Source organism: Dendrobium catenatum, unplaced genomic scaffold (assembly GCF_001605985.2).
Source record: "Dendrobium catenatum unplaced genomic scaffold, ASM160598v2 fragScaff_scaffold_716, whole genome shotgun sequence".
In the NCBI taxonomy this organism is placed as follows: Eukaryota; Viridiplantae; Streptophyta; class Magnoliopsida; order Asparagales; family Orchidaceae; genus Dendrobium; species Dendrobium catenatum.
The window spans coordinates 6,220,746-6,234,461 of record NW_021319178.1 but is presented as its reverse complement, the minus strand read 5'-3'; the positions used below and the strand labels follow the sequence as shown (position 1 = coordinate 6,234,461).

At 35.4% G+C, this 13,716-nt stretch overlaps 1 protein-coding gene across 2 annotated transcripts in view; it reads right to left on the bottom strand.

The window, feature by feature from the left end:
• LOC110109590 overlaps nt 1-13,486 on the bottom strand; it is a 26,430-nt gene extending 12,944 nt beyond the window's left edge. The window contains exons 1-11 of one of the 2 annotated variants that reach the window (XR_003701187.1): nt 13,170-13,486; nt 12,629-12,698; nt 11,973-12,539; nt 11,710-11,895; nt 11,473-11,586; nt 6,978-7,036; nt 6,037-6,103; nt 5,840-5,891; nt 5,640-5,732; nt 5,386-5,469; nt 4,806-5,218 (exon numbers count right to left, since the gene is read on the bottom strand). Coding sequence is in view for 1 of the 2 variants with exons in the window: in XM_020840737.2 (XP_020696396.1) it covers nt 4,806-5,218; nt 5,386-5,469; nt 5,640-5,732; nt 5,840-5,891; nt 6,037-6,103; nt 6,978-7,036; nt 11,473-11,586; nt 11,710-11,895; nt 11,973-12,539; nt 12,629-12,698; nt 13,170-13,213 (1,749 nt within the window). In the remaining variant the exon portion in view is untranslated. The remainder of the gene's footprint in view (nt 1-4,805; nt 5,219-5,385; nt 5,470-5,639; nt 5,733-5,839; nt 5,892-6,036; nt 6,104-6,977; nt 7,037-11,472; nt 11,587-11,709; nt 11,896-11,972; nt 12,540-12,628; nt 12,699-13,169) is intronic. The other variant, XM_020840737.2, reaches the window with a different exon arrangement.
• Nucleotides 13,487-13,716: the final 230 nt, after the last annotated feature.

Below are 13,716 nucleotides of genomic sequence, written 5' to 3'. Positions count from 1 at the left end.
TTAATTGCGGGATTGTCGTTATGAGCATTTAATTGTTTCTTTTATCTTTGAATGATTAGATTGATTTGGTAAACTCAAAAGCATATCTTCGCCTAAGCAAGTTAATTACTTTGAACGATTTAATCCTTGACTTTTGTTGGTAATTAAATTTGTGATGATAATGTTTTGAATAATCTTCATTTTAATTTCTAATTGCAATTCCTACCTTGATTCACATCACTAATCGACAAACTAGACACTAAAAAAGGTGGCACAACAACATCTTTTACAGCATGGGTGTGAGTTAAGCACTAACAGATTCAACTGGATCCAAATACCATGCAGAAAAAGTATGAAAATTGGGCCAAAAACTCAGAAGAACAAAATAGAGACACCAATACAAATATGTAGGTCATAGAAGAGAAGGAAGAAAAAGGAAGCCACAACATCACCACAAACAGCTGCAGCAAGCTCTCAGCTGCAGACCGCAAGCCAACCAGTCTCATTCAGCCTATTCAGGTCCGATCGAGCAACCAAACCAGATCTTATATATAAAATAAAGCCAGCAGGCCCCTAGTATGTTTAAAAACCCAAAGCTGCCGTAATTGAAGGTTATGGAATAAAATTTCTACTTCTTCTCTAAAAGAAGTTTTTGCACCTACTTGAAAAATGTTCTACCCTTCTTGACCCATCAAGAACCATGAAAGTGTGGGACTAAGGCTCTCAATGTTGAAAAAATTAGATGAAAAGATTTAGAACATAACATATTTTGTTTCACCTTTCCAAGTTAAATGTAGAACAGGTTTGATTACTCAAATCTCGAGACAATCATGGCTAAGATATGCAATCTTTATCGTAGTCTATCATGAACTGTTTCAAGATAAGGAATATAAATTATTCAATAATAAGGCAACTAAGTGTATGGAAGGAAAACTTGACCATTTATTTTGTTGAACTTTTTAGAGCATTTATATAGCATAAATGAAAAAAAAGATATTTATAATAGGGAGCTTTTATCAATGACTTAATATACAACAATCTCATTTGTAATAACTTCAACTCTCATCTATCAATTTGTATCCACTTCAGTCCCACATCAAATTCTTCTCCCAACCAGATTAAAGATGCAACGACGCGTCTTCATTACCCATCATTTAAGCAAGCAATTAGGAAAAACTAAGTGCCGCTGACAGTGAAGGATCGATTGAATCAAAGGAGCAGGGGATGATTGGATCGAGTCTGGCATGCGGCAGAGGGCTGTGTGCGGGACGGAGTTGGATTTGGAGACAGACCGGGACAAGATCACACAGACATATTGGGATTCGTGTGGGAAAAAGTGTTGGTCGGATTGGAGACATGGTGCCGAGGTGCGGGAGCAGTCACTAGCACATAGGAGTGGGTCGGGTCGAATTGAGGGAGCGAGAGAGGAGACTAGGCTCGGCTGGGTATCCTATGTGTTGAGTTGGATTTGGCACGGGGCGAGCTGCTGGTTTGTAATATGAGGAGGTCGATTGAAGGGCTGCTCATGAATGGGATATTGGTAGTAGGTCGATTTGTAGAGTTCAAGTGATTGAGTTTGGCGGCTATATAGTGGGGTGGTGCTCTCAATTGGAGTTCCGGGAAAGTGAGTGGATGAGCTAGCTGTTGTAGAACGTGCACAAGTAAGAATAGTTGTCGTGCTAGGGAACATGGAAGAGAGCCAGTTGAACTTGCTACGTGAAGCAGTCGATGGACTTTTGTCATGTGAGCAGCAAAACCAGAGAGAAAATGAGCTCAGTTGGAGGAGTTCGTGTGAAGCAGAGGTGAAGGCTTGAAGAGGGTTGGTTGGTAAAGTTGAGGAGCTCGAGCATATGGCCTAGAATTGGGTAGAGAGAGACTTTGGTAAGAAGGGTTCGAAATACAAAGAGTAAGAGCGGGTAAAAGTAGAAAGATGGGAGGAATGGAAGTATCAGGTAGATTTTTTTATCAAGTGGGTGGCAGAGATAGGATTGGGCGACTGAGGCAACGATTTGAGCAGGATTTTGGCATGGGAGAGACAGGATATTGATAATATAGAATATCAATTTTATATTTAACTTATAAAATTTAATTTAAATAATAATAAAATGAATGAAAGAGATTGATCCTCATGCAATTCCTCGTTTTCCATGCATCTCGATTTTTGTGACACCACCTCGAAACTCTTGCCAAATTCGTCTTTGCGCTCGCAAGCAATATTACAATTGTTTTTATATGATTTTGATGTTCCGGACAAAACAATGAAGTTCATTTTGCGAACGGATGACATGCAAGCAATGTCAAGCAACATTTCTTTCGTAGCCGATTTCGATCGTCTTCACTAAAATTGACTGTGAGCTGTTATTCCTGGGGTAATTTTGATATTATGAGCGCAACGGTGAAGTTCGCTTCGTGATCGGGATGTCATTTGGGTCGTTTCATGCACCGTCAAGCTTGTTAACAGTCATGCTCATCGGTCACCCTCCTTGGCTTACATTAACTTTTGGAGTATAGGTGGAGGTCAACAAAAACTAATCTAAATTTAAATGAATAATGATAAAGAAGCGAAGGGGGAGAGGACAAAGAGGGGAATGAGAAGCAAGAAAGAAGTAATAAAGAAGCAAATCCCATGCTTGAGCAGGGAGCTTCATCTGTCAAAATGCTTTGAATCTTTCATGTGCTCAAAGATTAGAATCCTGAAAGAAGAAGAATGGTTTACAAATCCAATGAAAATTGTTATTAAATCAGAGAATTATCTTACATGCCTCAAAACTGATAAAAGCTAAGAAAATCATATAAGTCATAGGATTCACTCGGAAAGCCGCAAAGTAGTTTCAACAATCTACAATAACTAAGAAACCCACAAGATAGACCCCACCAAACAAACCGACCACAAAAAACATTAACCAAAGAAAAAAGAAGTAGGAATAATCAAAAGGATAACTCGTAAAGTGAAATCTCAAAAGCAAGAATAGGAGAATAGACTACATTTAACTTTGGCCAAATAGTTTTTCCATTTTCGTGCCTTACACAATAATTATATCCCTGCCTTACTGTTGCATCATCTAACATCTGTTGCGCATGCTCATTTACCCAAGTCAATTTTCTATTACATTTTCCCCTCAATAGCTGCAAATATCACAATCTCTCCAACAAATTCATATTTACAGAACCATTTATGCCACACATAACTAGATTTACTTTTTTTTTTTGTGGTTCAACTGTTTAGAAAGCTTAGTTGTTTTGTGTTTATTCAATAAAATTAGCATGTCTCTATCTCATATCTCATAACTCATAAGCAATCTCACAATTTTTGTGACTCCACTGTGATCTATAAGCAATCTCCTCATCTACATCCCTCTCTTAAAAATTACTCATCCCCATTTTTTAGTAATGCTCTCCAAGTTGACTTCTTCAGTCCTTCACAACTCATTCTTCTTATAACCATTGTCTGCTTTAACAACCAGTAAACCATACCTTGGATATTACCATCCCGGTAATTAATAAGCATTAATATGAAAAAAATGAGAGAGAGCTAAATGATAATGAAGTTTTACCTAATCTAGCATTGAAGCATAATCAATCACCCCCAACTATTTAAAGTTGTCTTTACAAATTCTTCTTATAATTCAATCTCAATGGGAGTTGTATCAAATGTTATCGTTAAACTAAATTAACTAGAAGAACTAGTAATCAATAACCTTAGATCTAACCCTCTCAAGAAACTTAACACATGAATTTGATACACTTGCCTTCTTACTTCAGTTACACAAGCTTCCCTTTATACGCAGCTAGTTTATCTCAATATGTTTTCTAATAGCTGTTTATGAATAATGCAATCTCATACTTCCTATAAAATCATTTAAATCTATATGTTGTATTCATTCATAAAACAATGTAATGTTAAGGCACCAATGATTCTATAGAATAAACTGCATGGACCAAAGACCAACTACGGTCTTTCAAGTCAACAAACCATTAACAGCTTTGAAAACAGACTAAACAGATAGACTGCATATTAGCATTATCAAACTGTCCATCATTGGCAAGATTTTAGTACGTGCCCCTCGCGCCCACCACCACCCCACCCCAATCCCCCCCCCCACAACCCAACCCCAAAAAAATTTCCCTTATAAAATCAGTCAACCATTGGCTGAAACATTTTTTTTTTTCACTATCCTCTCTACTCTCTCTCTCTCTTATTGCCTTTTTTTGTTACTGAGGCAACTTTTTGTACTTGCTGCCCTTTTTCCTCTCTCCCCATCTCTCTCTCCTATATTTATTTTCCACTATCTCTTGTGAGGTTAGCTATTTTATGTTTATTTTTTATTAGACCATTTTAAACCTTTTTTTCTCATTTATTTTTCTCTCTTTATTTCTATATTTTCCCATTTTAATAATTTATCTTCACATTACTAGTTTTTTTTTTAATTTCATCAATTTTTTTTATTTTAAAATTCCCAAATTCTTTTAAAAAAATTATATAATTAAAGTCAACAAATTACACTAGAAAAAGATTACAATATTTAAATTTAAATCAAGTAGCTTAAAATAGGCTAATTATAATTTTTATATTTTTATATTAATAAGATGCCGCTTTTTTATATATTTATTGCTCGTTATAAAACATTTTTAATTACTTTTTATTTAAATTAGATATGAAAAACTTAATTTAGATATTTAAAAAAAATTAAAACCCTAATGTCAATTTCAAGCTCGAATGAAAAAGATTGATGGTATTTTGTAAATTAGAAATTTGTCCCTGCAGATAAAATAATCCTGACACCGCCACTGATGTCCATAAAGCAAAGGTGAGAAATGAACATTACCTGTTCTTTAAGATCGGGTCCAGAATCGGACTCATGCTCAGGCCTTAAACTTCCAAGGTATCCATCCACAGACTCCGTCACGTGCACCCCACCACATCCAATTAGACCATTTAAGCCTTGTGTGGAGTTTGTTACTGTAGGAAGTAATCCAGTGTCACGTTTAAAACCATAGAACTTTGACGCAAGGCCCTGGGAATCCCTCCACGTATTCAAACCCTTTGCTCTCTCTTCTAGAGCAGCAATAACTGTTGGCCTATGCTTCTTTCTCAACTCTAATAGCCTTGTTTCATTTATAGCTTGATAACCCATGCAAGCTGTCAAAACAAGCTGGCTGCTGTCAAAAGTTGAGCCAGCAAGTGACTGCAATAAGGTAACCCCATCTCCAGCATCTTTTGTGGTTACCAATGCAGGACCTGCCAACCATAATATTTCAAACAAGTAAGCTCCATTGCTGATAGTAAAAGAACTTATGTTAGCAAAATCTAGTAATTATAAAAGTAGCAAAAGCTGCAAAAGCATAATGAAGGGTTATACAAACACCAAAAGTTGAAAAAGAATAATAACGGTAAAAAACAAGTACCATATAACTCCATTAAAGCAAGAGCGGTGCGGAATAGCATCACACGGTTTCCTTCAAAAAGAAGAACATCCCAAACGCGAAGAACTGCGATAGATTAGATGATATTATGAGATCTATATATTGGCATTGATACATACACTCTAAAGCAAATCATGAAAAAAGAGGGGTTCAGGGGAAGGGGACAAACTACAAGAAAAGTATGGCTTCAACCTAACAACCCAGTAAGAATGGTTTAACATAATTCAGAACCTGACCACTTTCCCAAGGAAGCATATTCACAAATATTGAAAGAAACCAAGGTCCAGTAATCCATGCTACATCCACCCCAAGGTAATCCAAATGATTGGCTGCAGCAAAAAACCAGAAATGCCTGATTACCAAATCTATGAGTTTAATTATGTCAAATTAGCATGAAAATAGGAAATATTGTTTGATTTGTTCGTGAGTTACGTACATAACTTTGGGAATCTGTCGCGAACTAGCTCCTCCAATAGAAGCTGATCCACCTGAAACGAGTTTATTTTTAGAAAGTTTCTAACAGTATCAGCTAAATCCCTACACTAGAAAAGTTCTGAATATTCAAAAGATGAAACCACAAGAAAAAAACTATTGCAAGATAACTGTGAGCAGCAATGTAAAATCAGAAGTTACCTGAGATTCAATCATCTCCTCGGAATAATAACCATCAAAGTAATCATCAATAATAGCCATTAATGTCCTAAAACAGTCATAATGAAGAGATTAGTGGAACTACTGGACAATAAAAAACGTTAAGGCATCTAGGATTTGAAAATTAGAGATTAAACATCATGATGCACCGTGACAATGCTTCTCGATCACTCTTTTCTAAATAACCTAATAGGCTATTGGTTGCAAGTATTTGGAATACATGCATATTCAAAACATAGTGTAAATTAAATATAATATTTTTGAAATAATCAGAGTTACTTGGTTAGCTTTAAAATAAATTCAAAGTTTTTTTTTTTTTTTGTGTAGTAACAATCAGAAATTTTATATGACCACATTATTTTCAATATATATTTGTATGTTAACGTACTCTTATAAACTTTTTAAATTGGATTTAGGGCACGGTAACAAAATGCAATGCTGAAACATTCGATGGTGTCGGCGGGATGGACAAGGATGTGGAGATGACGAAAAGGGGAAAGACAAAGGTTGCAAATGCGCTATCGACACCGAGATGTCAGGCTTTGAGGTGGCAAGGCCACGCGGATACATGGTCGTGGGGTCAACACCAGGATAGCTAGTTCAAGAGAGAGAGAGAGAGGGAGAGAGAGAGAGAGATGCCAAGCCAACGAGTTTTCAAGCATGTGATTTCACAATGATGCAAGGTTAAGAGGGCATGAGTTTGGAATTTGCATGACGGGTGAATTCTAAATCATAAAAAAATGGCATGTTGGAAGTATTCAAAATCTCAGAGAGAAATACTTAAAATTTGTTTTAATCATAACCAAACACCTAAAAATTTAAAACCCCTGCATTTCAAATGCAATACTCCAAAAACTCACAACCAAACCATCCCTAAAGCGTTTATTCCTTCAACTCCATAAATCCAAATAAAATAAAAGTACCAAAATGCATTCTCCTCAGGCATCAACAGTAGTAGAAGACCTGCAAAGAAATTCATAGCCTGCAAAGCACGGATTCAAAAACACAAAATAGTATATTAAAAAATAGATGATGAAAATTTTATATGAAAAAAAGAAGACATGAGTGGAAAACTATTAGACTGCTTAGCACAAGCTAAAATAATGAAGGGGCGCCCCATTAAGAAAACTTATATCAACAATTTACTAATATTAAATGTTCACTTTTGAACAAAGTATCGAATACATTTTAAAAAAAATGGTTATTAGAAGTTTATCAAATTTCTGCGAATTTAAACCATAGTTTTGAAAATCATCTGCAAACAACTAAATTTTGGTTATTAGAAGTTTATCAAATTACTTTGAATTTACACCATAGTTTTGAAAATCACCTGAAAAAAACTAAAAATTTGAGTTACCAAATGATTTTTGTAGTATGAGCAATGAAACTAAAAGACTTTTCGTTTTGAGCTAAACTAATTGCGACACATTAAAGAAAAAAGTGTTTCAATTTATTTCTCCTGGTACAAGTTTAGAACCACCCATTCCCAGAAAAGCCTACAGCATAAACCACAAAACCAAGCATTTTCTTCCTCGATGTATGAACAAAACTTTATCTTTAACAAAGAAAAATAATAGTAATCATGAGTTAAATGTTAAGATTATTTATAAATAAACTCTTTCATAAAATATAATTTAGTATAGTCATTCATTTAATAATAATATATAATGAACTGAGAAATTTAAATTTATTAGATTTATTATTATAAATATTGGTACTACAATTATGCCTCATAAACTTATAATTTAACACATCATATGCAAGTATATGGTAACCTAATTTAAATTTAGTTAAGATACCTAGAGAAACAATTAATTTAAAAATTATTAATTATTGGAATTTTATTAGTATATAGCATAGAAAAAATATCTAAAACATAGTTTAAATAAAAATCAGAACAAATAAATAAAACTGCTAACGAACACTACCGGTAATTATCAAGACAACTGATAATAAAACTAAGTTATTTACTGACCGATTTCCTTTAAGGGCACAAAATAGATTATATTCATCAAAATTAGGTTTAAATGATTCTTAAAATGGCTATTTATAGTGATAGCATGATCTAGACTATTACTTAATAGTTTACAATTATTACAACAACAACAACAACAAGCCTTTATCCCACCACCGGGTTGGCTACATGAATCCTTATTCTCTATTGTGTTCTGTTAAGAGTCAAATCTCATTTAAATGTAATAAAGAAATGTCATTTCTAATATTTTTTAATCAAGTCTTTTTAGGTCTACTTCTACCTTTCTTAACATAGGTCAAATCTAATACATCTACTCTCCTAACAGGGTCATCGGAAGGCCGGCATTTTACATGACCAAACCATCTAAGGCGGCTCTCTCAAATCTTATCTGTCACTAGAACTACTCCAACTTTTTCCCGGATATCCTTGTTTCGCATACTGTCTCTAAGAGTAAGTCCACTCATCCACTTGAGCATCCTCATCTCAGCAACACTTAAATTAATATTATGCTTCTCTCTTAATGGCCAACATTCTGCGCCATAAAGTATTGTAAGTCTCACCACCATCTTATAAAATTTTCCCTTAAGATTGAGCAGTACTTTTCTATCACACAACAAACCCAAAGCATTCCTCCACTTCGACCATCCAACTTGAATTCTACTAATAACATCCTCATCTATTTCACCATCAGTCTGAACAATAGACCCAAGATATCTAAAACGAGTACACCTATTAATGACTTGATCGCTCAAAGTCACAAACCTCCCACTAGATCTATTACTACTAAAATTACACTGCATGTATTCGGTTTTAGATCTACTCAAACGAAAACCTTTAAACTCTAAGGTTACCTCCATAATTCGAGTTTACTTTCAACTCCCTCTCTAGTCTTAAAAACAAGAAGAATATCATCAACAAAAAGCATACACCAAGGTACATCCTCTTGCAAATGTCTAGTGAGAACATCCATGACTAAAGCAAAAAGATAAGGATTTAAGGCTGATCCTTGATGTAATCCAATTGAAATAGGAAAATATTTGGTCAAACCACCTTGTGTTTGACACAATAGCTCTTACATATATATCCCTAATAATTAAATTAGACCTAAAAGAAAAGGCATGAAGGACCTAATCAAATAAAGAGAAGCAATAACCATTATCTAATGCTTTAAATGCCTAATCAAATATTATTATGATGGGTAGGATACGGATGATGACGATGAATGGCTCATTACCTTCCATCAACTCTCTACTGGTGAGAAGAATTTGTCTCTAGAGAAATAAAATCATGATGGCGACATCCACATCAATGAACAAGATATTTGTGAATGCCAGATGGCCCAAGAGGCAACCTCTCCAATCAACCTCATACTCTATAAGAATGACAGAACTAGACAAGTTACAAAGGAAGCAAAAACTCCAACTAAAACACTTAACAGGAATTACTTGTGAATTAAATTTACAATGCAAAGGCAAAAGATCATTTATATTAAAAGTAAGATTAACATGAATGTCAAGTGGAAAATCAAACATTAAAGCTTTAGAATCAATCATCATAATCTTTACTACCCTTATCCCAGCTATTAGAATAAGTTATATTAATAGTCATTTTTCATTTATTTATGTTCAATGGTGTATAGAGTTCTTAATGCTATTTTTCATTGATCATTTTGAAAACTTTTATCCATCTTCATTTGAGTTTACCTTTTCTTCTTCCTAATTTTTCAACACTAATCATATCAACCTGTCTAAATGGCGTGTTCCCTGTTTGTACATGTCCAAATCACATACGGTTATTTTTAACTATTATATATTCAATATATATTACTCAAAATATTTCTCTAATATAATCATAGGAAATTAATGGAAGATCCTATGGTTGACTATTATTTACTTTTTAGTCCTTAGACATTCTTGTATTATTTTTTAGTCCAATATATATATATATATATATATTCAAGTTTTAGCAAATTACTATTTTTTATACCAAAAACATATCTTTCTTTCTTATGACATGCGTGCCCCTAGTTATACTTTCTATCCACCCTGTACTCACTTCTCTGAATCTGGTTATTTACTGAAAACAACTGGCTATTGTTTTACATATGATAATTTTTGTATGTCTGATAATAATCTAATACAATCCTTTAATAACCAAAGGACTTCAAACAATAACCAAATTGAAAAGATTTAACAGACACTTGGTAATAACTATATCTAATTCTTAATAATCATATGCTACCAGAAAATAACTAAATTGAATGAAAAAAAAACTATCCTAACGCATTGCAAAAGTCAAATGTAATCCTACAGCGTGAGGGATCCGTGAATGAAAGCACCCACCATAGCTTTGTCAGGATCCACAAACCCACGGAAATCCTACAGCGAGCCTCTTTTATCGTGGAAAGCCTCTACAGAGGAAATGATTACTTGTTTCTATCTTTTATCATATAACAAATCGAAGTGATTTACTAGCTCCTAACATTTTTTTCTACAAAGAAATTGCATTTTGTTAAATCTTTTTGAAGTTGATGATGTTGTGTTCACCCATACTCTTCAAAATTTTCACAACTCAAAAGTAAGTTTTTTTCTTTCTTCAGCAAATAGGCAAATTTACGGTTCATTCTTTGTAAAAGGTCCCCCACCTGAGATCATTCAGGCTGTGCTGTCAAGCAATGGAAGCCATCCATAGAGAACTAGAGATGACGAAGGAAAGCATAGTCTTGCATCTCAAGTAATATAATTTAATTTGAACGTACATTCTAAGCGATGGTGGAGAACATTTTAGAGGCATAAGAATCAAGAGGGAAATCTAGTTCTTCCATGGCGCTACAAAACTTATTTATGTTTCCTTTGTGATCCTTTGTGGATAATTTTTGCATTGATAATACTTTTTGTGGAACTTGATTTTATTTGCGAGCACTTCAGTCTCTTAGCTTTTTACGCCACAATATAAAACAATATAGCAAAACAAGCAAAAAGAATTTCAATGTTAAAAACAAAGCTCCACCACAGGTCTGCCAAACAAAATCAACTTTTCAACCGCAGCTTTTCACCGCAATTTTTCTAACAGAAGCTTTTAACATGATTTTTCAAACAACAACTATTGTACCAAACAAAACTTAAGTTAGATTTCCTTAACTGATTTTTCTCCCTTCTCATAAGCAAAACTGTGTTTTTTCAATGAAACTAGAATGCTAATAACATCACATCTAAGGCCACGTGAAACATCTTTCCAAACCATATAAAGCCTTGCATCAAATAACAAAACCAATAAAATGCCAGTACAAAAGCAAGTTAAAGTAGCTACCTAATAGGCCTAGCTCAGTAGACAGTAATTTAATAAGACAGCAGTTAGTGACCGTTACCAACATAATTAACAAAAAAACAATTACTGATGAATAACAGTACTATCAATTTAAATCATAACATATAAGTTCCTACCTGGCAATAACCAACAGATGGATTATGCCGAGCATAAGCCGTGAGTAGCCTCCTCAGAGCATTTCTTCCATCCTCATCCAACGCAGGATGACCGGGAAACGTCCTTGGCAAGTCCTGTGATTGGTAAACACATAACATGCAAATGAAATCTTCTCAAGCTCCTGTTTTGTCCGCAATGGCTTGAACATGTTCATAGAATCCCAAGTCTAAACTTTGAGATCCCATGCATATAGTTACCTTCTCAATCTGCCCCTTCCATTTTTCAGTTGGAGTTGCATTAGGTTTATTTGGGCCATCACTAGCATCATTCAAAGCACAATCATCAACTCCATTGCTATCGACATTTTTGGTTTCCGAAGCCAACAAGTTTTGGTAATACCCTTCCTCTCTGCGCTTTCTAATACCTGCAAAGGCCTGCCATATCTGTGGCCACAAAAGAAGATAAGTGAGCAATAGGTAAAGGACATAATGTAGTAGCAAGCTTTGTGTGAAAGTTCCACCTCTCCTCTAAGAGCCATTGGCAAACCACCACGCACAAGGAATTCCAGTTCTTCCTTCCAAGGGTTGGGTTCCAACAGCGCTGCCTGATTGGCCATATTAACGGATGAATCAGCGCCACTTCCATAACCAGAGGACACCTCCTGGTTCACATCGGATCTCTCTATATCATAAAACTCATCTTCAGAATCCTCCAAGGACTTTGAGGCTTCATTCAGAACAATCCCGCTTGCAGTCCTCCCTTCATCTCCCTTGTCACTCAGCAAGTATGTCTTCTTCTTTACACGATGGCTCATCAACTGCTCGATTGCAGCTAGAGAAGGTCTTATCTGAGACCAAATCTTAATTTTGTGTGCCCTCTCCTCTATTTCCACTGGCTCCTTCCGCATGGCAGTTTCCTCACTGCCGTCAATTCTTTTATCTCCGCTATCATCTCGATCATCTTCCGATCCACTACCTGCATCAACAGGCAACGCTGCTTCACTTTCCTCACCGGCAGGAGCATGGTTGAGCTCTGGTTGACTCTCAAGGAATTTCTTCCATCGATCTGATCTCTCTTCTTCCTCCTCCTGGAGGTGTAACAGCAAAAAAAGGTATTTTCAGAAAGAATAAGCAAAAGTTAAAATCAAAAGCAAACAAATAGCAAAGGAAACATCACCTTGTAGATGTTGGCATACTCTCGGTATCTCTGCAAGTGCTGAGGTCGCACAGTAAATCCATACGCATCCCTGATCAGATCTATGACCATCAAATCAGAAACAGATCAAAGCAAATCGATACCCAAAACCCCTCACCAATGCGAACAGCATAAACAATGTGAAATAAAAATAAATTCGAAGAATAATCTAGTAATGCAACTTAACCATTGACAATAAAACTAAAAGGAAAAAAATTCACTACGGGTCAACTTAACTGCCTTGCGAAATGGCCAAAAAAATAAAAATAAAAAAACAGAACTTTCACCACCCCCCACCCCGGAGGTATGAGACCTAAAACCCTAATTCCCAAGCCGGTACAGTCAGCACCGAAACAGCGAGAAATATCTCGCGAATATAGCTATCAATCAATCAACCGTATACCCAAAGATCACCGGGATTCAGAATTTCACAGTCAAAGAACTGGAAATTCGCTATCTCGAATAACATTCCAAAATAGGTCGAAGAAATGGAATCCTGCACGTGGAAGGAATCAAAACTCGCCTTTTATGATCAAAAGTGATGAGAGGAAGGCTTCTAGCCTTCATCTCCGGCAGGTACGTGACACTACGAGCGCGTGTTTCGCAGGGGCGATGGCGACAGATGCCGAGGAAGTTGGAAACGCCAAAGCCGTCGACCTCGCAGTTGACGGCGTCGGTGGCGAGGAGACTCCGGGGCTCGGTGAGGTTGGGTGAAGCGCAAGCAGAGCGGAGCTTGAACAGAAGAACCAGAGAAAGAGTGATGTGGCCGCTGAGTGACAATGGCAATTTAGCGGATATTGAGATTCAGACGGGGCTGTAATTATACTAATGAAAAGCTGAGAAGCCGAAGATAAGTCTCGTTCTTCTTCCTTTTTATTAAAAAAAACTAAATAAATTTTAATTAAAGTCTTAAAAATAATACAAATTTAAACAATGGCTCTTTATTATGTTAAAAACCTACTAAAATTAATTAAAATATTCATTTATTAATTATTTTTTATTTCTTATTTTATATTATCATTTCAATTATTTAATTCGTTTTCATTATTTCTTGAAACCATATAGGACAT